This window comes from Symphalangus syndactylus, chromosome 15 (assembly GCF_028878055.3).
Source record: "Symphalangus syndactylus isolate Jambi chromosome 15, NHGRI_mSymSyn1-v2.1_pri, whole genome shotgun sequence".
NCBI classification, from domain to species: Eukaryota; Metazoa; Chordata; class Mammalia; order Primates; family Hylobatidae; genus Symphalangus; species Symphalangus syndactylus.
The window spans coordinates 73637358-73658831 of record NC_072437.2 but is presented as its reverse complement, the minus strand read 5'-3'; the positions used below and the strand labels follow the sequence as shown (position 1 = coordinate 73658831).

The window sequence follows — 21474 nt, the reverse complement described above, 5'->3', positions numbered from 1 at the left end:
GGAGCGCCCGCTTTGTGCTGATTCTCTTCCAGAGTTGACATCTGAGTAACCATCAGTGAGCCTGCCTCACTCTGTTATAGGGTCTCAGGGCACCTGCTCACGTTGACAATGATATTAGTGAAACGGCAGAGCCCCACCGGACTGCCAGAAAAGGACAGGCCACGCAGGCAGCTTGCTGAGATGGCTTCCTGCTCAGAAAATGAAATATGTGAGATGGCAACTTCCTGGGTATTCACGCAGAGGTGGAGAACTAGACCCATATGAATGCTGGTTGATAAGAGGAGAGAAGAAATCAACGGACCATTCACCTCCAAGTGGACATAGCACATGTGAGAGAAATGTAAGAGGTAGTTACAACAGCGAATTTAAACATTTTAGGCCATCTTGCCCCCAGAATATGTTCATGCCCTTGGCTCCCCTCTGTGTAACCTCCCAGTCTGCCAAGGAGCTTCTAATTTACATTCTGATTTCAGCATAACAGTTCATAATGCAGCGGATTATGCGCAAACCTGGCTGACAGCACGAGATCAGGCCCCAGTACACAGAGGCCCCACTGTACAGTCGGCAGGGAGGATACACCCAAGCACAGGCGTTCAGCTACAATCAGCTATAGGGGAGTGCTGTTTCCAGGTGTCCCTCCTGAGGGACCTGCTTCTGCCCACACAGGCCCATGACTCCTAAAGGGAAAACCTCCTAAAAGGAAAACCTAATCACAATTTGCATCCCTGCTCAGGAAATCAAACAGCTGGAGGCGGGTGGCTGATGCTAAGCATGCCAGCAGTATGACAAGGGGATTCCCTGGGGTGTCGCTCTCCGGCAGGTCCAAGCGTGGCAGGTCTGGCTGGGTGAGCTTTTGATTTGGAAGAGCGATTCTCATCCTCTGTGCAGTTACAACCTATTGTTCATTCATTCTAATATGTTTGTGTTTTTAATTAAAAGTGAATTGTCTATCTTTATTTAAAAAAAAAAAAAAGAGGGTCTCACTATGTTACCCAGGCTGGTTTTGGACTCCTGGACTCAAGCAATACCCCTGCCTCAGCTTCCTCGGTAGCTGGGACTGTAGACGTGTGCCACCTGCCCAGCTACTTTTTTAAAATCAATTTTTACATCTTTTGGTATAACCAGAAGTATTCGGCGTCTTAAAACTAGGACTGTGAATCACAGCTATAGTGACCACATGGGAATCTCCAACTAAGCAGAAGCTGGTTAGAGCTGCATGTGTGTCTATTGTGAGCTTGCGGTCAGAGAGAAGGAGTCAGAAACAAGAGACACACATAGAGACACACAGAGACACATACAAAGCCAGGGACGTGGTATGTGCATACAAATGACATTCAACAGAAATCTTTGAGTAAGTTTGCCACAAAAAGCCTCATCTGGCAATTTTACTACGTGATCTTTGAGATACATTTCATTAACTAAAACAATGTCTCCTAACAGTTGGCAGACATGTCTGAAATAAAGTTCAACGACGAAGTTCTGGAATCTCAGGGCCCCATCCAGATGCCCCAGACCACACCCACCCTGACAAATCAAGAGACCAAGAACTCAATCTCTGCGGCCCAGGCCCTAAGGACAACAGTCCAGCACAGAGATGACATCATTCCGAAGGACAGGCAGAACCCAAGGTCAGCAATTTCCGAAGCTCATCACCACCAACTCACACCAGGAGGCTGAGAACCTGCCGAGGGTTGCAGATTCATTCCCAGGCACCTCCACATGCCCTGCCCTCATGGGAAAGAATTTACAGGCAACAAACTTAGCTACTGTCCAGCCAAAAGTCTATTGTCACAACACAATGTCCTTCATTATTCTAATGCCTTAAAAATGTAGACTTGAAATGACATCCCAGCCAATAAGATCCTGTCGTCCAGGCAGCAGGCCTCTGGCAGGGGAGGTAAGTGTCAGTAGATTGTGGCCAGACATGTCCATCTGGCATTTCCAAGACCACAGGGCTGCTTCATCCCAAAACTGTAGCCAACTGGAAGAGTAACGAAACGGAGTGAACATCTATGAGATGGCACAATAGACCTGGCACCTTCATTCCCTTGGCTATCCAGGTGTCCGTTCTACCCCACGAAGGTCTGAGGGCTTACAGAGCTGCATGGAACACAGAGAGAACGGGTGATGACAAGGGAGCGTGTCATAGCCCAGGATGCCACAAAGACAAGAAAAGAAAATGCTTGTCATTCCCAGTGCTTTCTCTTTCTGACCTAGAAATGGCACTGGCAGTGTGGCTCCCCTCCACAAACCCCCACAGTGAGGGAGGCTCCCTGCCACCCCCACCCCTTTCTTAGAATGTCTCCTTAATGCTTGGCTGCAGGTGTAAAAATATGGTCCCAGAGTGAGTGAGTGAGACTGAAAACGGGAAAATAAAAGGAAAAAAAAATCAATGAGACAAAAAGTTGCTCCTCAAAAAAAAAAAAATCAATAAAATTGACAAACCTCTAGCAAGAGAACAAAGACAAAAAGAGAACACCAATCACCAATTTCAGGAAGGAAACCAGGGATATCACAACAGACCCTGCAGCCATTGAAAGGATAAAAAGGAGGGCTACCGAGAACTTTATGCTCTTAAGTTCAATGACTTAAAAGAAATGGACCAATTTCTCAGAAACGACAAACCATCAAAACTCAATCAAGATGAAACAGACAATCCAAATGGTTCCATAACCATTAAAGAAATTAAATTCATCATTAGAAAGCTCCCAGAAAAGAACCCCACCCTGGCCTGGATGGTTTTACTGGAAAATTCTACCAAATATCTAAAAATGAATTAACAAAAATTACACACAATCTCTTCCAGGAAATAGAGAGGAGGAAGAACTTCCCAATTCATTTTATGCAGCCAGAACAGGCTGAGTATCCCTAATCTGAAAATCTGAACCCCAAAGTGCTCCAAAATCTGAAACTTTTTCAGCGCCAACATGACACTCAAAGGAATTGCTCACTGGAGCATTCCAAATCTCAGATTTTTGGATTAGAGATGCTAAAATGGTTAAGTATATAATATTCCAAAATCTGCAAACATCCAAAATCTGAAATATTTCTGGTCCCAAGCATTGGGCTTTTCCACCTGTATGATCTTGATACCAAAATCAAATAAAGATAGTACAAAAAAAGAAATCCACACAAAAATATCTCCTATGAATTTAGATGCAAAAAAAATTCACAACAAAGCATAACCAGGTTGAATCCAGCAATCCCAAGTAGGATTATTCCGCATATGTGAGGCAGCCATCCTTCCATCCTGTTCTAGCTCCTACCTCAACTTGGAGGTCAGACCCCTGGAAATTCACACTTTCATATGATTTGTGCAGAGCTGCCTCACCTGCAGATGGCAGGGGTGGCAGAGAACCACATTCCTCCCTGACCTGCTGACCCAGTACCCACATGCCTGGACACAGGCATACAGCTCATTTCCAGCAGGCTCCCTTAGCGCCCTGAATCAAGTCACCCGGCACCTCTCCTACCCTGGTAGGAGCATCTAGCTCTAATCCATTAACGTGCCAAGCAAGGGTCAAACAGAAAAGGCTGTCAAACTTCAATTTGCTTTACGAGCCCAGAGGATCCTGAAACAGAAGTGCCCACACCAGTGAGTCCTAGAGGGGCAGTGAGTCCTAGTTGCCCCCCACCAATGCTCATTCCATTCACTACAGTCAAGGCTCAGGAGCCAGGCCCTCTGGCCACACATGGAACCCACACCAGGCCTCACTGAGAAGGAGAAGCTCTGCAAGGCCTTTGGAGCTTTTCGACTTAAAACATGCACAAGCCTACTTAGTCTCTTCTGTAAAATTTCCCCAATTCTGCTCCTTTTCTATTAAAAGTTGCTCTTGAAAGTTTTGAGGTAAACTTGGAAAACACCAAATCTAAGCTCAACTATTGAAAGACTCCAAAATGCAAATTCAAGTTCATCTGGCTTGGAAGTTGTGAGTCAAACGGGTGTCATTGCACCCTGTGTTCAACTGTGGCTTGGAGCAACTATACAGATTTGCAAGAGCAGGAGGCGGGGCCCTGGAGAGGTTTGATCACTTTTGCTGACTTGCAGTATCTGGCATGGAAACTGGCCACAGCAGCATAGATTTTCCTACAATAAAATCAAGAATCCTTAAACCAACCCACCAGAACTGTGTCAGGTACACCACTGTCTGCTAGGTGGGAGGCACGCTGTGGCCGGCACAATCATGGTAGGCAAGATTTCTCTAGGGCCACACTGAGACGAGGCATGGTTCTGCCACGCAGCCCCAGAGCCTTACGGAATATAGGGCATCCAAGTGGATGCTCAGGTGCGCATGTCAGCAGCTACTTCAGGAGCAAGGTCATGACCAGTGTGCCAGTGCTCCAGTTCCAGCGGGCTCCCCTAGCACCCTGAACCAAGTCACCTGGCCCCTCTCTTGCCCTGAAAGCATCCTGGCTCTACCCAATTAACATGCCAAGCAAGGGTCAAACTTCAACCTGCTACTGGAGTGCTGGCACGCTGGGTGTGACCTTGCTCCTGAAGTAGCTGGCCAACGGAGGTGCTGCCACTGAGCAGTGATGGTCAAGGTCAGCACAACGACAAGCCCCCTCCTCCTCCCCCAACTCCTCCATGCCCCCTCTCTGCCAGCCCTGCCCCATAACTAAAGCCCCTCACACCCTAGAAGTCATCCTTGTGGGGCTCGGGGTTCCTGGTAGTGCCATTCCCACCCCACCCCTGCCAGGAGAGGACCTGCAGTTTCTAGAGCTGCCTTGGGCCTCGCTACCTGTAGATAATCCTTATTTTTAGAAACAAATTATCTTCTAGACTTTCACCAAGGTAATTCTTTGGGTTTTATTCACATTTTCTTAATTTCCCATTTCTCTTGACCTCTTCCTGTTCTGTCACAAACTGTATCCTGCTAGATTTTGGCACTCAGTTCCTTACAGGGACTCCAGGCATCTGAGTCCCACAGTAGCCAACACAGAGACATATGCAGGCTTCACTTTCTCAGGAGGTATATCACCGCAGAAAGCCAGGAGTAAGAATGTTCTCGCTAGTCAGTAACACAATGTCACTGAGGCGCCATGACCCATGAAGAGGGACAACCGAAAGCAGGGTGGACATCGTGAGTCAGCAGAACTACCAGAGCAGCCCAACTCACCCCTCCCGCCTGCCCTCCTCCAGCAGCAAAAGGAAACACCAGAGTCCTCCATGGCTCTTGCAATGGAGAGTTCTTTGTGCACACCTCCCGCCCGATCCCCTTACACCGGAATCCCAAACCCTTCCTTGAATGGGCTCACACCTTTCAGATTGGAGAAAGCAAGAGTTTACTCAGGGCGCTAAAATTTCTTACAAATAAAAAGTTGAGATTGCCTCTAAAACTCCACAAGGTTTAATTCAACAAGTGAACATGGGCAAGGAATCTAAAGTTGTTCCCCTTTTCTAGACAAATGGAAATATTTTAAATAAATCTCCAAAAAGGTTCTGATAGATCCGTGTTTCTTTAAAAATACCTTGACACTGACTGATATTCAAGAAATTACTAAGAAATTCAAACCACCGCCATAACAGTGGAAACCCGAGCACTGTTTCTTGAAAATACAGGAGCCTTAAGTGGATTTAAACATCAAGACACAGAATCGAGGCAACCGCGTGGCAAATGCACCCGGCAGTCCAGTCAGACAATGAACCTAACAGGGATTTGGCCCAACACGAGAAGCAGGCTGCAGGAGGCCACGTCTGTCATGCACACCTGCCTGGTTTGGAAGAACTGCTGGGAAATTGAAATGCAACACTCAAGGAAGCTGGGGCACGGTCAGCTTCCTGGTTGCCATCTCAGGCAAGGCTCGGTGTGTGTCCCTGCGAGTCCAAACAAGGAACTGTGGAGCCAGGTGCAGATGACTCGAGCCTGAGCAGCGTCCTCCCTACGCTGTGCAGCTGGGTACTTTCGGCCCTCGAGCCTTCCACAGTGTTTTTGCAACACAGGCGTGGGCAGACTCTTGCCTTCCCCCTGCAGAAGCTGGGCAAGTGCTATAAGGGAGGCCGGACAGTTCCATTCCCAGATCCCGAGACTTCTCCGCCTCGTCCTGGGGTCCAGCTGACCTATCTCCTCCAGGCACCACGGCCCCTCATGCAAATGTACACGGGAATGCGTGCAGCCAGGCCATTTCTTCACCTCCATGTAAATAAAATCCTTTCATTAGAGGATGATGTTAAATATATTTACATATCATTTCCTCTTTATATGTAAGACAAGCATTTACTCTAACAAGTCTATTCATCACTTCTTCCTCAAGCTCTTGAAACAATTAGGTTCCTTCAGGAGACAGAAGTTTACACAAAATGTAATTTTTTTCCTTTTGAAAAATTATAACACTGAGGGGTAAAAGCTGACTCTGTGGGAAAATGCAGTGGGCCACACAGGTTATTATGTCTAATGCTATGAAAGGGCAGGAAGGAGAGAAGCCTGTCATCGTGTCCTGGTATCAGGTGACTGTAAGAAGAACCTCTCAGGCAGACAGTGAATCGCTGCATTTTATTTTGGTTCTAAAGCTGGCCCTCGGTCTCCAGAATAGAGCAAGAAGAAGCAAGCAGCCTCTGACTTTCCCAGCTTCCAGGCTACCCAAGGAACAACTTTCACTGTCCTGCTCCACTTCAGGAGGGAGGGAAGAAGGAGGGAGAAAGGAAGGGAGGGAGGGAGAGAGGAAGGGCACACACACCTCCACTAGCCGCCAGGCCTCGCTGATGATTGCATACTGCAGGCGGTTCAGAACGAAGCCGGCCACCTCCTTCTGGACTCGCATAGGGCACTGTCCAATCTTCTTCATCAGGGCGTGGGTTCTGTCCACTGTCGTAGGGGCCGTCTCCGGGTGGGGGACCAGCTCAACCAGCGGGATGTAGTACGGCGGATTCACCTGAGGAGAGAGAGAGAAGTGGGGGAGTCAAGGAGATGACCCTGGGTTTGGGGCATTGCACCCACCCTGAATGGTCAGGAGCAGCAGATGCATCTTTGGAATGGTGCCTTTAGATTCAGTGGCCAACAACAAGATACTTGAGAAAGAAATTTATTCACAAAAGAGAGAGAAAAAGGGAATCTGATGCAGAATTGTGTGGTTTTGTTTAAAAAATATATACATATATCCAAAATACAAAGTTGGAATTTGGAGGAACAGCTTGCTATCCTGTATGTTTACGGCTAATCTTCAAGTCCCTGGCCTCCCCAGGACAGAGTTTCTCTGCTCCCTATCTGTCTTGTCTTCAAAGCTTCCTCCCAGCCCACCACCCCGCAGAATCATGTCTTCCCATCTGCAGTCACCACAGGCTCTGACATTCTTCTGTGTCAGTGTTAAAAATTATTAGCAAGCTGGGTGCGGTGGCTCACACCTGTAATCCCAGAACTTTGGGAGGTCGAGGTGGAGGGATCACTTGAGCCCAGGAGTTCAAGACCAGCCTACGCAACACAGCGAGATCCCGTCTCTACAAAAAAATAAAAAAATTAGCTAGATGTGGTGTTGTGTAACTGTAGTCCCAGCTACTTGGAAGGCTGAAGTGGGAGAATCATTTAAGCCCAGGAAGTGGAGGCTGCAGTGAGCCATGATTGTGCCATTGTACTCCAGCCTAGGTGACAGTGCCAGATCATCTCAAAAATAAATTATCAGCAGTGTCTTCCCAAAACCTAGTATTTCCTTAATTCCTCCATATTGTACCTTAAGCGTCTGCCTCTTCCAGTCTAACATTACCTTCCTGCTCTAGAAATCAACAGGCATCAACACACCTCAGCAGCCCCAGCACCCCGACAAGCCCAAGACAGGAAGGCATTGTCCAGGTGAGCGTGCCCCAAGGGAGGACCTTGGACTTCACTATTCAACTCTGGTGTTCTTGGTTTACTTTGAGAAACTGTTCTTAGAGATTCCTCACAGAGAGTTATCAAATGTCCAAAGAAAACAGTGCCCGGTAGAACCTGACTGGCCTGAGCACTGAGTCAAGTATACCACAGCAAACTGGTCCCCAAATGATGCTTTTCAGTGGGTTTTCCTCCACCACATGGGTGATAGGTAGAATGTCACATTTGCTAAGTGATGCTTCCATGAGCAAAAGCTTCCATTTAAAGATGACTCCCACAGAAGAGGGAAGGAGAAATAAGGGTCATCCTGGGCACCTGCTCTGCCCTCTCAGGAATCAAGAAAAGACGGCTGCTGTTTCCAAATAGACAGATGGTAAATCGATTTACAGTTAAACACCTGTCACCTACGGAATTCTTATAGAAACGCTTAACCTCTGACCTTTTGAAAAATCAAGATTAGAAGAACTGGAAGTGTGTCTTTCTCAGATGAATTTTACCTTATTTTATATAAAGCAGGCATGCTGGGATTGGGGTCTTTCAAACATTGTAAGCCTCACTGGTAGCAAAAACAGACTGAGACAAGGAGTTAGAAAGCATTTCTATGTACAACTCACCAGTTCCCTCCTCAGTCTTCTCTGCGATTTTTCCTGCTCACACTTTCCCTGAGTGATGGCGACCCCCAGTCTGCCACAGTGGCCCATCTGTGCCCACTCCCTGGTGTCACCACCACCAAGACTCAATGACACAGAATACAACTGCGTGTCTCACACAGATCCCAGCCTCACCCTGGCCCACATCTGTAACTGAGTGCTGGACGCCTTCCCTTGGGCACACCCCAGCACAGACTTGTCTCATGTGGGTTACCCCCATGGTCCCCAACCCTGGCAGGCTCCTGTTCTCAGTGAGAATGTGTCACATCCCCACACCCAAGTCAGTACCAGGAGAAACGTTCCTGGTCCCTGCCTCTCCCTAGCCCCTCTCACTTTCCATTGAGAGGTGAGGCCAGCTGGACTTCCCGTGTCAAGTGTGAACTTGGGGAACTTTTCTGTCTTACAAAAGGATTGTAAAACGCACCAATCAGGAACTTTCCTGTCTTACAAGAGGACTGTAAAACGCACCAATCAGCTCTGTAAAATGCACCAATCAGCAGGATTCTAAAAGTAGCCAATCACAGGGAGGATTGAAAAACGAGAACTGGCCGGGCGCGGTGGCTCACGCTTGTAATCCCAGCACTTTGGGAGGCTGAGGCAGGTGGATCACGAGGTCAGGAGATCGAGACCACGGTGAAACCCCGTCTCTACTAAAAATACAAAAAATTAGCCGAGCGTGGTGGTGGGTGCCTGTAGTCCCAGCTACTCGGAGAGGCTGAGGCAGGAGAATGGCGTGAACCCGGGAGGTGGAGCTTGTAGAGAGCCGAGATTGCGCCACTGCACTCCAGCCTGGGCGACAGAGCGAGACTCCGTCTCAAAAAAAATAAAAAAAGAAAAACGAGAACTCTGATAGGACAGAAATGGAACAGGGGAGGGGCCAATTAGGGAATAAAAGCTGGTCACTCCCCCCACACCCCCACACCCCCACACCTCCACCCACCCCTACCGCCCACCCACACCCACACCCCCCCACCTCCCCACGCCCCCACCTGCAGCGTTAACCCACTCCGCTGTCTTTCCGTGCTGTGGAAGCTTTGTCCTTTTGCTCTTCACAATAAACCTTGCTACCACTTACTCTTTGGGTCCGTGCTATCCTTAAGAGCTGTAACAATCACCACGAAGGTTTGTGGTTCACGAAGTCAGCAAGACCACAACCCACCAAGACCACGAAGCCACCGGTAAGAACCAACTTCAGACATACCATCAGTTACAGAAGTCCTGTTACTTCTCTTTACTCTTCTCTCAAAGAAAAATCATTGCCACCGCCACCCTCAGCTCAGGGCCCCTATTTCCATATAGATTCTGCACTCCCTTCATGGGACTCCTGCTGGGGTCTCAGCCCCTCTATCTCATCCTCCCAGAGCAATCCGTGTTGTAGCGGGAGCCTATCAAATCCACAGCAGCAGCAAACAGAAAGCTGGATGCAGGTGCAGCGGCCGGGGTGGAGCAGTGGGAAGTTAGTGTTTCATGGGTAGGAGGTTCAGTCTCATAAGAGGAGAAAGTTCCAGGGATTGTTGGTGGTGGTGGCTGCACACCAGTGAGAATGTCCTTAATGCCTCCAAACTGCACACTTACAAATAGTTAAGACGGTAGATTTTGTTATGTGTATTTTACCACAATTATAAATTTTAAAAGTAAAAAACAGGACTTTGATCATGCCTTCTCCAGCGAAAAATCTTGAAGGGCTGCCCAGCGCCCACTATACAAGGCACACGGCTGATTAGGACTCAGGGGCCAGCGACTGGGCCCCAGGCAGCCCCCCAAAACAGACTTCCATTCACACCGACTTGCATCCACACCTCCGTGTCCACCTACGGAAGCCGCCGCAAAAGGACCTTCGAGGTCTACCCGGCTGGGACACAGTCTCCCTAACCACAGCCCTCAGCCTCTGGCCCAAGAGGTCAATCTTGTCAATAAGGTCAGGTGCCCCTTGAATTTACCGCAGTAGAGGGGAGGAGGGGAGGCGAGAGAGGAGAGGAGGCAGCTCCCCCGCCCCAAACCTTCCATGTGGGAGTGTGCGAGGTGGACTCAGAAACACGCCCCGAAAGGGTTAGACAGATACAACAGCAGCGCAGCGCAGGGCACAAGGGACGCATTCTTCCCCCCCCCCGACAGCGCGGCCGCCCACAGAGACTCCCTTCACCCTCGCTCCGGGACCAACCAAGACGGCTAGGCCCACAGGGCCGACAGCGCCCTCGCCGGAGGCAGCTGGGCTGCTCAGAGCCTCTTGCCAGCCCTCGGTGTTCGACGCTTCATGGGTAGCCCATCCTCTCCGCGGCGCGCTCACAGGGAGGGCTCAAAGGCAGCTCCGAGCGGCCGCAGGGCCATGCAGATGTGCAAAGAAACGCACAGAGCACGGGCGCTTTGCAGACAGCAAGCCCATACATCCAATATTTACCACCAATACCAGGGCAGATGACTTCAGTGTGAGACCTGAGGTGAGTCCGAAAAGGCCACGCACAAGCAAGGGGCGGGCGAGGGGGCTAACTGGTGGCCTCTCCCCCCACGCCCACCGGACGCCCCAGTCTGCCAGCCGCGGCCCCCTTCCCAAGCAGGCCCGTCCATACAGCACAGTACTCGGTGGGCTCCGAAGACCCCATCAGCCCCGTCGGACCATCGCCTTCCCAGACTGAACTAAGGAAGAGAAAAAAGCAGGGAGCCTCTTTGTAAAGTGTGGCTAAACTATCAGTAGAAAACTGCACTCTGTCAATGCTAACATAGAGCTCAGTAAGGACCGAGACTGCAATGCAACATGCACACCGTTGTCACCCACAGGCCCCAGCCGTCACATTCTCCTCCCCCAGCCCCTCCACGTGGGAATTCCGGAGGCACTGCCACGAGGAGTTCAGGAAACAACACAAAAGACACTGGAGAAGAAAAATGTCCAGAACAGAGCCGGGCTGCATGAACAGCCCTCTTCCTAGGCCTTCAGTGTGGCCGTCAGCAGCTCCAGTCCTGGAAGCCCACCCTAAATCCCAGCCTGAACTCCTGCGCTGGGAGTACGTGCCCGCCTGGCCAGCGCCTTTCCCCACCCACTGAGGGAACACGTGGCCGTGCAACCAGGGTTGCAGGCTTCTCTGTATGGGCAGAGACAGAAGCAACCTTTCCAATTTGCTGAATATCCACTTTTGTCACGGCATGAACAAGCCTCCTTTTTCTTCATCCTATTTTTGGCCCAGGCAGAAATCACTAATGATTGAAACAAAGGGCCCCAAGCAGGGACTGGGGGCTGCAGGGTGGGCTCCTAGCTGGCCTGGGGGTGCTTCTCGGAAACTGTGGCTCCTCAGAGGTTACAAATGGGTCTTGATTCTGTAGGGACTGCCTGTCCAGTCCCCTAGAGGTCCCGTGGGGTGAGCAAGAGGTGGGGCCAGGCGTGGTGCCTTTCTCTTGTAATTCCATCACTTTGGGGAGGCTGAGACAGGAGGCTTGCTTGAGGCCAGAAGTTCAAGGCTGCAGTGAGCTTTGAGGGCACCACTGCTCTCCAGCCTGGGTGACAGAGCCACAGAGAAAGAATAAAAAAAGAGAGAGAGAGAGAGAGGTGGGCGGCTGGAACATAGAGGAAAGAAAGGGAAAGGTCCAAAGATGGCTAACTTGGGTTATTTGATTTGCTTTAATTAACATCGGTTTTGTTTAAAAATAATTTGTAGCAATAAGGAAGATTAATTTTTTTTTTTTTTGAGACAGAGTCTTGCTCTGTTGCCCAGGCTGGAGTGCAGTGGCACGATCTCGGCTCACTGCAAGCTCCACCTGCCGGGTTCACACCATTCTCCTGCCTCAGCCTCCCGAGTAGCTGGGACTACAGGTGCCCGCCACCTCACCTGGCTAATTTTTTGTATTTTTAGTAGAGACGGGGTTTCACCATGTTAGCCAGGATGGTCTCGATCTCCTGACCTCCTAATCCACCCACCTCGGCCTCCCAAAGGGGAAGATTAATTTTTAAAATAAGGTCTGGACTTTATGCTGTTTCATTAAATAAGTGAGCAATAGTGGATGGAACAAGAGTAGGAAGGAGGGAGAGAAGTGTCATTATTCAACAGTTACCAACTCCTGCTGGTCAAGGGACTGGGCTGGGTGTGAGGGAGAAGAAAGTGACTCAGGTATCCTCTCACCCATCTGGCAATTTAAAATTAAAGAGATGCAGTAAAGGTCTCATCAAAGAACTCAGGAGGTATTTTCTGAGCAACTTTATTTAGATTAGTTTTGTTTTAAACTAACTTAGAAGCAAGAACATGGGTTAGAAATGAGGAGGCTGACAGCTTCCACTGAAGCAATCAAGGAGCAACCTAGAAAGTGCTGAGGTCTCCAGGAGCCCTGTCCACGGACATGTATATGTCACCAAAGCAAAGGCATGGCAGGCTTCTCGGGACTTGCTTTCAATTAGGGTCCCTCGTAATGCTAATCTCACTCGTAATTGAGTGGTAACCGAATGTGACTGGTTCTCTTCTATTTTTATGCATCTCATCCTCCTTATTTTATACCCATTCGTCATTCTTTCCATCATATGTCCCAGGACCATGCAGCTATGTAAATGGTGATCCAAGCTGCTGCTCTTCTTAGCACATAAAACCTGGTGGGCATCTACAGAGCCGGTAGGTGTCTGTTACCTCCACATTCTAAATGGCTCTTGCTCAGAAAGAGGAATTGCCCTGCTCTCGATCCTAGGCCCTGCTCACTCATGCTTGGACTACTGCTTGAGTCCTGTGACGTCATTGCTCCCCTCTCTGACCCGTCTTCATCCCAGAAGGACCTTCACGTTACCCTCCCCAAGCAGTGCTTCCACTACCTCACACTACTGCTCTGGACCCAAGCTGTCTGTCCCAGCTCTTCAGAGTAACCCTCACGATTCTCCAGACCCAACTGTTACTAAGCCTTCCAGTGCTCTCCCATGGCTCCAAGGCATGTGTGCTCATGCCACCAGGCTGGCCTCCCACAATTCTGCACACCGAGCGTGTTCTTGGCCCAGGGTCTTTGCTTATGCTCTTCCCCAGCCTCAGACCCTCTCTTCCCTTCATCAGCCCAACCAGTTCCTAGCCAGGCTGGGCCCTCTGTGGTTGCTTCTCCCTGACCTGAACCTCTGACAACCTGGTGGTGCCAAGGGTGTGGTCACTATTTTGTACTATTATATTTATCATAGCTTGAGCTAAGTCACCTTTCCCATTCTAACAGGCAGTCCTGGTTCTCCAAGGTCACACTGAGCTGACAGTTGGGGCTCAAACGTCGTTCACTGAATCTCCTCTCTCATTCCCCTTTCCTCACTTCAGTACATTAACCGCTAAAAGATTCCTTGAGTGCTTGCATGCCAATTTGAAACTCATTGTCCAAGACACCTCATAATGTACTCCCGGCAAATAAGCTTGCATAGTTAATTACAATGAATGGGTAGAAGGGAACCACAAGGGGAAAAAAGTCCTTGAAGTCAGACCTACAGTCAGAATCTCAGGAGCAGGATCCAGAATCTGCATTTTAACAAAACCAATCCTACTCTGAATTGTGTTGAGTAAACTACACAGTGCAAGTGACATATTTATACAATCCTACCCAATGTATACGTTTTTGGTGTAGCACTTTTATATTGATAGTAGAATTATTTATTAGTCAGCCTCCTCAGCTACACAGTTACTTGGGGGTGAAAGCCTCAAAGCATTCCTCACTCTATTCTGCTGCACATTAGGTACACAGATGAAAATCCAAGGAATTTTTGGATAAAATTCTTTTTTAAAATACTAGTATTGTGCAACTCTGTGAATACAATAAGAACCACTGAACTGTACAATTTGAACTGGCAAATTGTGTAAGTGAATTATATCTCAGTAAAGCAGTTTAAAAGACTAATGGGTTACTCACAAGTTATTGACCCCCGCCCCCGCAAAAAAAGAAAAAGAAAAAAAAAAACACACACAGAATGAGATGAGATACAATCAATCCTCCGGATTTAAAATACTCACAGGATGAGCCACGATGCATTGCTTCACGTGGACCAAGCCAGCAAACAACTTGGAAGGCATGAGACAAGAAGTGGAACTGCTTAAGATCACTTGATCATCAATGATGGAATCTAACTGAGCAAAAATCTTCTTCTTCAGTTCTAGATCTTCTGGAACACATTCCTGAAAAGGACACATTTAAATGACTATTTATGACCACTCGACTCAGGCCCCAAGCAAAGCATTTCATGTTTGTTTCATTCCTCAAATGAACCACTTTGAAAATTATGAGGTTCAGGACATGTTATCCCAAAATACGGCAACTTGGCATTTGAGAAAACAGCTGAAGCAGGGAGGTGCCTCTGACCTTCTGCTCTCTCCTCCCCTAAAGCAGGCCATAAAAGAATTTTCTGTCCTTCCCTTGAAGCAGATCATAAGACCCTCATTCCAGAGGTGCCCTCCCTACACCCAGAGAAAAACAATCTCCTTGTCTCTGAAGACACAGGGAAGAATCTGAACAAACAGGCCTTGCCAACTTCCCTCTAGTTTCATGCCAGCTAGATCATACCCCTTTGTCCCATCATACCTCTGAAAGACTGTCCATTCTTTATCAAACCTAAGCATAAAAATACAGAGGTTTCCCTGTGTCATGGGGTCTACACTTCCTTATGACGGCTCCTGTGTCATGTAAAACTTACAATAAATACATCTGTATGTTTCTCTCTTGTTCATCTATCTTTTGTTATAGGGCCCTCAGCCATGAACCTTTCCATAGGTGCAGAAAAGATTTTACTTGTTTTCCCTTACAAAAACCACCAGCAAGATTTAAGGACAAGAAAAGTCTGCTGGAAAATATGATAAATCTTGATAACTCTGGAAAGTTGGAAAGTGGGTGAGGAATATATGGGAGTTTCTTGTACTTTCTAATTTTGAATAGCCTGGAAATTCTCATAATAAAAAAGTCTGCCAACGATATGGGGGTGGATTCTACAAACAAAACACACAACAGCACCCCAGGCAAACTGTTAAAAACATCGGTAGTTATCATCAACATTTATTTTCCCTATCTTCTTTGACCATCAGATCAACAGATCTTCAAGGAAAAATCTCATCCTCGTGAAATGAACAAACATGTTATATCCATAATTCCCAAAAGGCTTCTTGAGAATCCATTTCTAATTGGAGGTCCTTTTGAAAAAGATCTCCATTTCCAAAAATCCAAAACTACATTAATCAGGGTAGGGGAGTGGGATAAAGATGCAAATTTGGATTAAATACTGCAGATAACAACCACTCTGAAATTCTAATTACAAAGCTAGAGTGAGAGTGAGATGACACCTTCAAACACCCAGCGCTGGCCCACAGGTGAGGCGTGTTCCCTGCCACATGAGGATGAAGAGGACACCACCCTGCCATGTGGATGGAAGCAGACCAGGTGGAAGATGCAAGAGCTGCTCTGACACTTTGGAAATACTAGAGCTGTCCTTCCCCTCCTAACATCTGCACCTCTGGGATCACACCAGGGGTCACTCCTAACCAAGGTCCCTGCTCACCTAGGGGCAACAGGTGCTGCAGGGGAGGAGGTAGGGCCTCCCAACATTCCCCAGTGACTTCAGGAGAATGACTCTCAGTGTGGTGCAATAACCACCCCATCAGAATCAACGGCGTGGCTTGTTAAAAATGCAAATTATTGGGCTTCCATCCCGGACCTGCTGAATCAGAGTCTCTGGGGGTGGGTTCCAGGCATCTGCAGTTCTAACAAGCATCCCTGATGATTCTTGTTCCCACTAAAGTTTGGGAACCACTATTCTGAAGTGTGTGTCCAAAGCGTGGGTCCTTAATGCTCTCGGTGCAGTGTGCCACCAAATGCATCCTCAAGGGTTTCCTCTCCATCCCAGCTACTCAGGGATAAACAAGGTGCCCTGAAGGGAAATGGGAAGTATATTAGCACTGCAGCCATCTCATGGTCTCTAACCACCTGACCAATTTCACTAAAATGTTAAATTTACATATATTAGGTCGTGAATACAGTATAAACACGAGCAGATAACAAGAAATGTGCAAATGTGAAATTCAATGCTGAAGTATTACTAGAAATTATATCAGAATCACCCTTCAAAAATAAATGTTTTCAAGTTTAATTGAATAATACTAATAGTTAATAATATCTAATACATTGAAATCAGCTGTGTAAATAGTGTGACATGAATTTTGCATCTATATCGTCTATAAGACTTTTAAAGTTTTATTCTAAGGGTAGGGAGTCCATATTGGATTTGTTTATGCTTTTTAAAAATATAATCAAACCATGTGAATCTTTTTTAAAGAAACAAAAGTTCGCATGAGCACCACATCTCAAAGACAGAAAAAAAATCAGTCATTTAAGAACTGTAAAGCCCATTGTGTTAACTGCCCTTATCAAAAGGGGAAAAAGAGCTACAGTAGCTGGCTCATTGTATTGAGTCATTCCTGGATCAGTTAAGTCTGCAAGTTGGGTTAAGTTTAAATGGAGCCTTGTAGCAAAGCCAGAGACGAAGAATGATGCAGATCCTGTGTAAGCTAATAAAAGAGTCTCCATGAATAGCCTTATTGTAAGCCTGTCATGCAGATTCTCCCTTGAAATTCTATGCCTTTCTTCAGATCATTTGATTATCAAAGAGGCAAGAAAACCTGAACCAGAGGAAACTCAAATCTGTTACAATTATGTAAGAGTTTTTAATGGCACATTTACTTGAAGTTTTGTTGCTGTAGTTGTTGCTGTTTTTAAGAGCGACCCAATTGTGTTGGATGTGCTGGGCTGGGGTTATAAGGATGCTGTCCATGTCACAGCTGAGTTTATTTCCTTGTTATTATTCATTCAGATACCCCTGGTCTGAAAAAGGGAGTCTGACAAATTTATCGGGACCTTCCTCACTTGCAGTTGGTTACAAAGCTCAGAGAAGCTGCAGTCATTCTCTTTGCCCTAAAGGGACTGGGAGGACAGGCAGGGAAGAATGTCAGTGAGACAGCTGAGAAGGCACCTGCACTCCCTCTCCAAACCAGAGAGATGCAACCCATGCACTCTCAACTCTGTCTTTCAGTGGCCTTTTCTAGAGACAGGCACCAAATGTGAAGCACTAGCAAAACTTCTACCACTACTAAAGGTAATCAGCTTGACTTTGCTTAATTAAAGGTTGACAGCATCTTTCAAAGCACTGACTTTTGTTTGTTTGGGTTTTGTTTGAGGCGAGGGAGGGAGACACAACTCATGACAAATAATATTCTCATGCACAACCACCATCGGCATGCCCAGTTTTTGACAAATAAAACTCTGGGGGAAGGTAAAGCATAATGCAACTTCCTAGTTCTCACAACTGTTCTGTCAGAAGGATCACCCTCTTCCTTAGACTGGTCACTGGCTCAGAAAGTATCAGCAGCTGACAGGTGAGGCAGAGTTTAGACACTGGTGTTTCCCTGCCTTTCCTGAAGGGAAGAAACCACATGATGCTATTCCAGGCATTACTTTTAATGCTCTCTAACTTGTATTGTTTAAAGTAAATCATTTATAAACTTCAGTGTTTGATGGTTAGTAAAAGTTACCTGTGTGGTTAATTCAACTCATTAGGGCCCTGATGTGGAAAACTGGCGCAGCCCCAGCAAGTCTGCTAACTGGACCATTCCCAGGGGAAGGGTGTGCTGGGTAAGTACTCACTTCTGAAGTTTAGCCACTTGCTTCTGCAACATACATTTTCCAAAACAGATATCTTCATGGTGAAAAAAAAATTCTGTCAAGTTTGTTATGGTTGTTTTTAAATCCATCCAGGCATTTTATTATTTTTATTTTTTGTTTTTATTTTTTGAGATGGAGTCTCACTCTGTTGCCCAGGCTGGAGTACAATGGCATGATCTCGGCCCACTGCAACTTCCATCTCCTAGGTCAAGCGAGTCTCCTGCCTCAGCCTTCCAAGTAGCTGAGACTACAGGCCTGCACCACCACACCCGGCTAATTTTTGTATTTTTAGTAGAGACAGGGCTTCATCATGTTGGCCAGGCTGGTCTCGAACTCCTGACTTCAGGTGATCTGCCCACCTCAGCCTCCCAAACTGCTGAGATTACAGGTGTGAGCCACCACATCCGGCCAACCCAGGCATTTTAAATAGGCATCCTGTTGCTAGAAAATCTGTATTTGCTAGTGCAAAATATCTGGAAGCAGCTTTCAACGTGCTTTACAGAAAGAAAAAACAAATTGGAAGACTTCAATACTTAGAGTACTTTACATGCAAAGAAGATCTATTAGATAATTTTAAGAGGAATAGACATGGTAAGAAAGGAAATATGAATTAGAATCCTGCTGCAATCATAGCAAAAGGAAATCCACTCTCAGGCTGAAGATGGAGGCGTTCTACATTATAAACTCTGTTAGCACTAGTTACATCTCTGGCTTCAATCTGCTTAATTAACACCCCAGTTTCTCTTCACCACTTCTCCCAGGAGTACAATCTTTAAAATCTGTCAGATTAATAGACTGCTATGACAACACTTTTTAAGAGGTGGACACCATAATTATTTATTTTTTTTAAAAAAAGAAGAATTTTTTGCTCCAGAATAAATAATGTGTTAAGTAAAAGGGGAAAGAGCACATCTATTTTCAACATTACAGGCAACTAACTGCACTATGCTCTAACCAGGAGCTTGTTTTTTTCCTTAAAAATCAAAATACAGGGTTTAATTTTTAATTTAAAAAAAAAGCATATTACAAATCCTAAACAGTTCTGCCATAATTGAGAGGAAATTACACCCAATCAAGAGAGACCTTTCCAAATAAAAATCAGTGTGGACTGAGTTTAAGAATGTGACTTCCTGGGGCTTAGGTGTTCCAGTTACAAGGATTATTGTTGTTTGCTTTAAAGAGCAGTCCTTTCTCCAGGTGACCGCAGAGAACCCAGAGGTGGCCACTGTGGCACAAGCATCGGTTGCTGTCCTGATTATGTGTCTGTCCCATCCTCATTCCAATGATGTTTTTGTACCGTTTGTGAAATCATTTATTTAGAATTGTGTTAAAATGCTTGACATGAAAAAATAATACAACTGAAAATATTCCATTTAATCCTGCAATTATATAGTTTTACTGCATTTCTAGTATTTCTCATAAGGAACAAGTGAGAGTTTTGAATACAAATGTTTTTGGGGATGGAGTCTTGCTCTATCACCCAGGCTGGAGTGCAGTAGTGCGATCTCGGCTCACTGCAACCTCCGCCTCTCGGGTTCAAGCAATTCTCCTGACTCAGCCTCCAGAGTAGCTGGGATCACAGGTGTGCACCACCACGCTCAGCTAATTTTTTGCATATTTAGTAGAGACGGGGTTTCAGCATGTTGGCCGGGCTGGTCTCGAACTCCTGACCTCAAGTGATCTGCTCGCCTCAGCTTCCCAAAGTGCCAGAATTACAGGAGTGAGCCTGTAACAAATCCCTTTGTTATTTTTAACAAAGTGCTGGGAATAGCACGAACATAAAATTGGAGACTCTTTAAGTAAAGAGTGAGTTTTAAAGAAGAAAAATGGAAAATAAAAAAGTTTATGTGAAGGACATCAGTAACTCACAGTAGCATTTTCATTTTTGAAAATTCAGGTTTATTTCCAAGATCCAGGTAGTGGGGAACCCAGAGATATAAGGCTTACACTTGGCACCACTTTTACCTATGAGGCAACTGTTTATTTCAAAAGCACAGATAAAATGGCTAAAATGACAAGCAGAGTTTTTAGCATACTCAGAATGCTGGGGGAAATGTTGGCATTCAGGGCCTGGTAACTGCCCAGGCTTCCAGTTGGAACCCTCAAGGGCTATATCCCTTGAGCATCCCTTATACCAGGAATAATAGTAACAGACCAGTCTTCACAAGGACTGAAACTTGGTCTCAATTTATCTCAATCCACAATTAAGTTAGGGAGATATGCTCCTAGCCTACCTGCCTTCTAGTGAAGCTTCTCTGGAGCATGATAACATCAACCAGAGCCCTAGTTTTTCATAAGCAATGTCTCATACTCAAACAAATAGACAATATTAGGGAAGACCTGAATGAAAACCAAGAGAGAAAACAGACTTTAGAAATAGACCCATAGGGCATTCAGATAATGGTGGTATCAGACATAAATTGTGAAATAACTATAATTAAGATGTTTAAGAAACTAAAAGGATATTAAACAATTTCAGCATAAAGTAAAACTATAACAAAAATCAAATGGAAAGTCAACAACTAAATAATAAAAATTAGCTGGCTTATCATGAGAGAATCAAAGAATTTCCTGGCATGGTTGTTGGGTTTAACAGTGGACAGATGTGTGGATATTATTAACCAGCCCAGTTGGTTCTGTCTTCAAGCTGGCTTCCTACAGATCTTTACCTAGCCAAGAATACTGCTTAAGTTAATGCAATGGTGAGACACACATAACTATACACTAAGCTGCTTTAAAGCAAAGCACAGTATGCAAGATTAGAATGGGCACTACTTTACTTATTTTAAAACCCAAAATAGTTTTCAGTAGATTTTTTTTATTACCTATTTTTTATTTATTTATTTTGTAACAGAGTCCTGCCCTGTCACCTAGGCTGGAGTGCAGTGGCACAATCTTGGCTCACAGCAACCTCCATCTCCCAGGTTCAAATGATTCTTCTGCCTCAACCTCCCAAGTAGCTAGGATTATAGGCCTGTGCCACCACGCCTGGCTAATTTTTGTATTTTTAGTAGAGATGGGTTTTGGCCATGTTGGCCAGGCTGGTCTCAAACTCCTGACCTCAGGTGATCCACCTGCCTTGGTCTCCCAAAGTGCTGGGATTACAGGCATGAGCCACTGTGCCTGGCTAAAAATTATGTAGTGGACTAGTTTGAATGACATACATAGCTGGGTAAAATAAGGAAAAGGCCCCCACTGATTGGTACTCTGACTGTCCTTGCATGCTTTTGGATGAAGAGGGATTATTCTTTGTTGAGGGATTGAGCCTTCCCCATTGAGCAGAATGGGAGAACTAGCCAGACCAGAGAATCAGCTGATGACCAATAAGGTGACAACAGCTGCTGTCAGCTCATTCTCACACCTAGGCTCTCCATTCTTAAAATAGGACT

The 21474-nt window shown here is 46.3% G+C and overlaps 1 protein-coding gene across 2 annotated transcripts in view; it reads right to left on the bottom strand.

Moving 5' to 3' along the window:
• Nucleotides 1–21474, bottom strand: part of CRYL1 (crystallin lambda 1) — a 120476-nt gene that overhangs the window by 20746 nt on the left and 78256 nt on the right. Inside the window, exons 4-5 of one of the 2 annotated variants that reach the window (XM_055245288.2) lie at nt 14398–14559; nt 6679–6873 (exon numbers count right to left, since the gene is read on the bottom strand). In XM_055245288.2, coding sequence (XP_055101263.2) covers nt 6679–6873; nt 14398–14559 — 357 coding nt within the window. The remainder of the gene's footprint in view (nt 1–6678; nt 6874–14397; nt 14560–21474) is intronic. The other variant, XM_055245289.2, reaches the window with a different exon arrangement.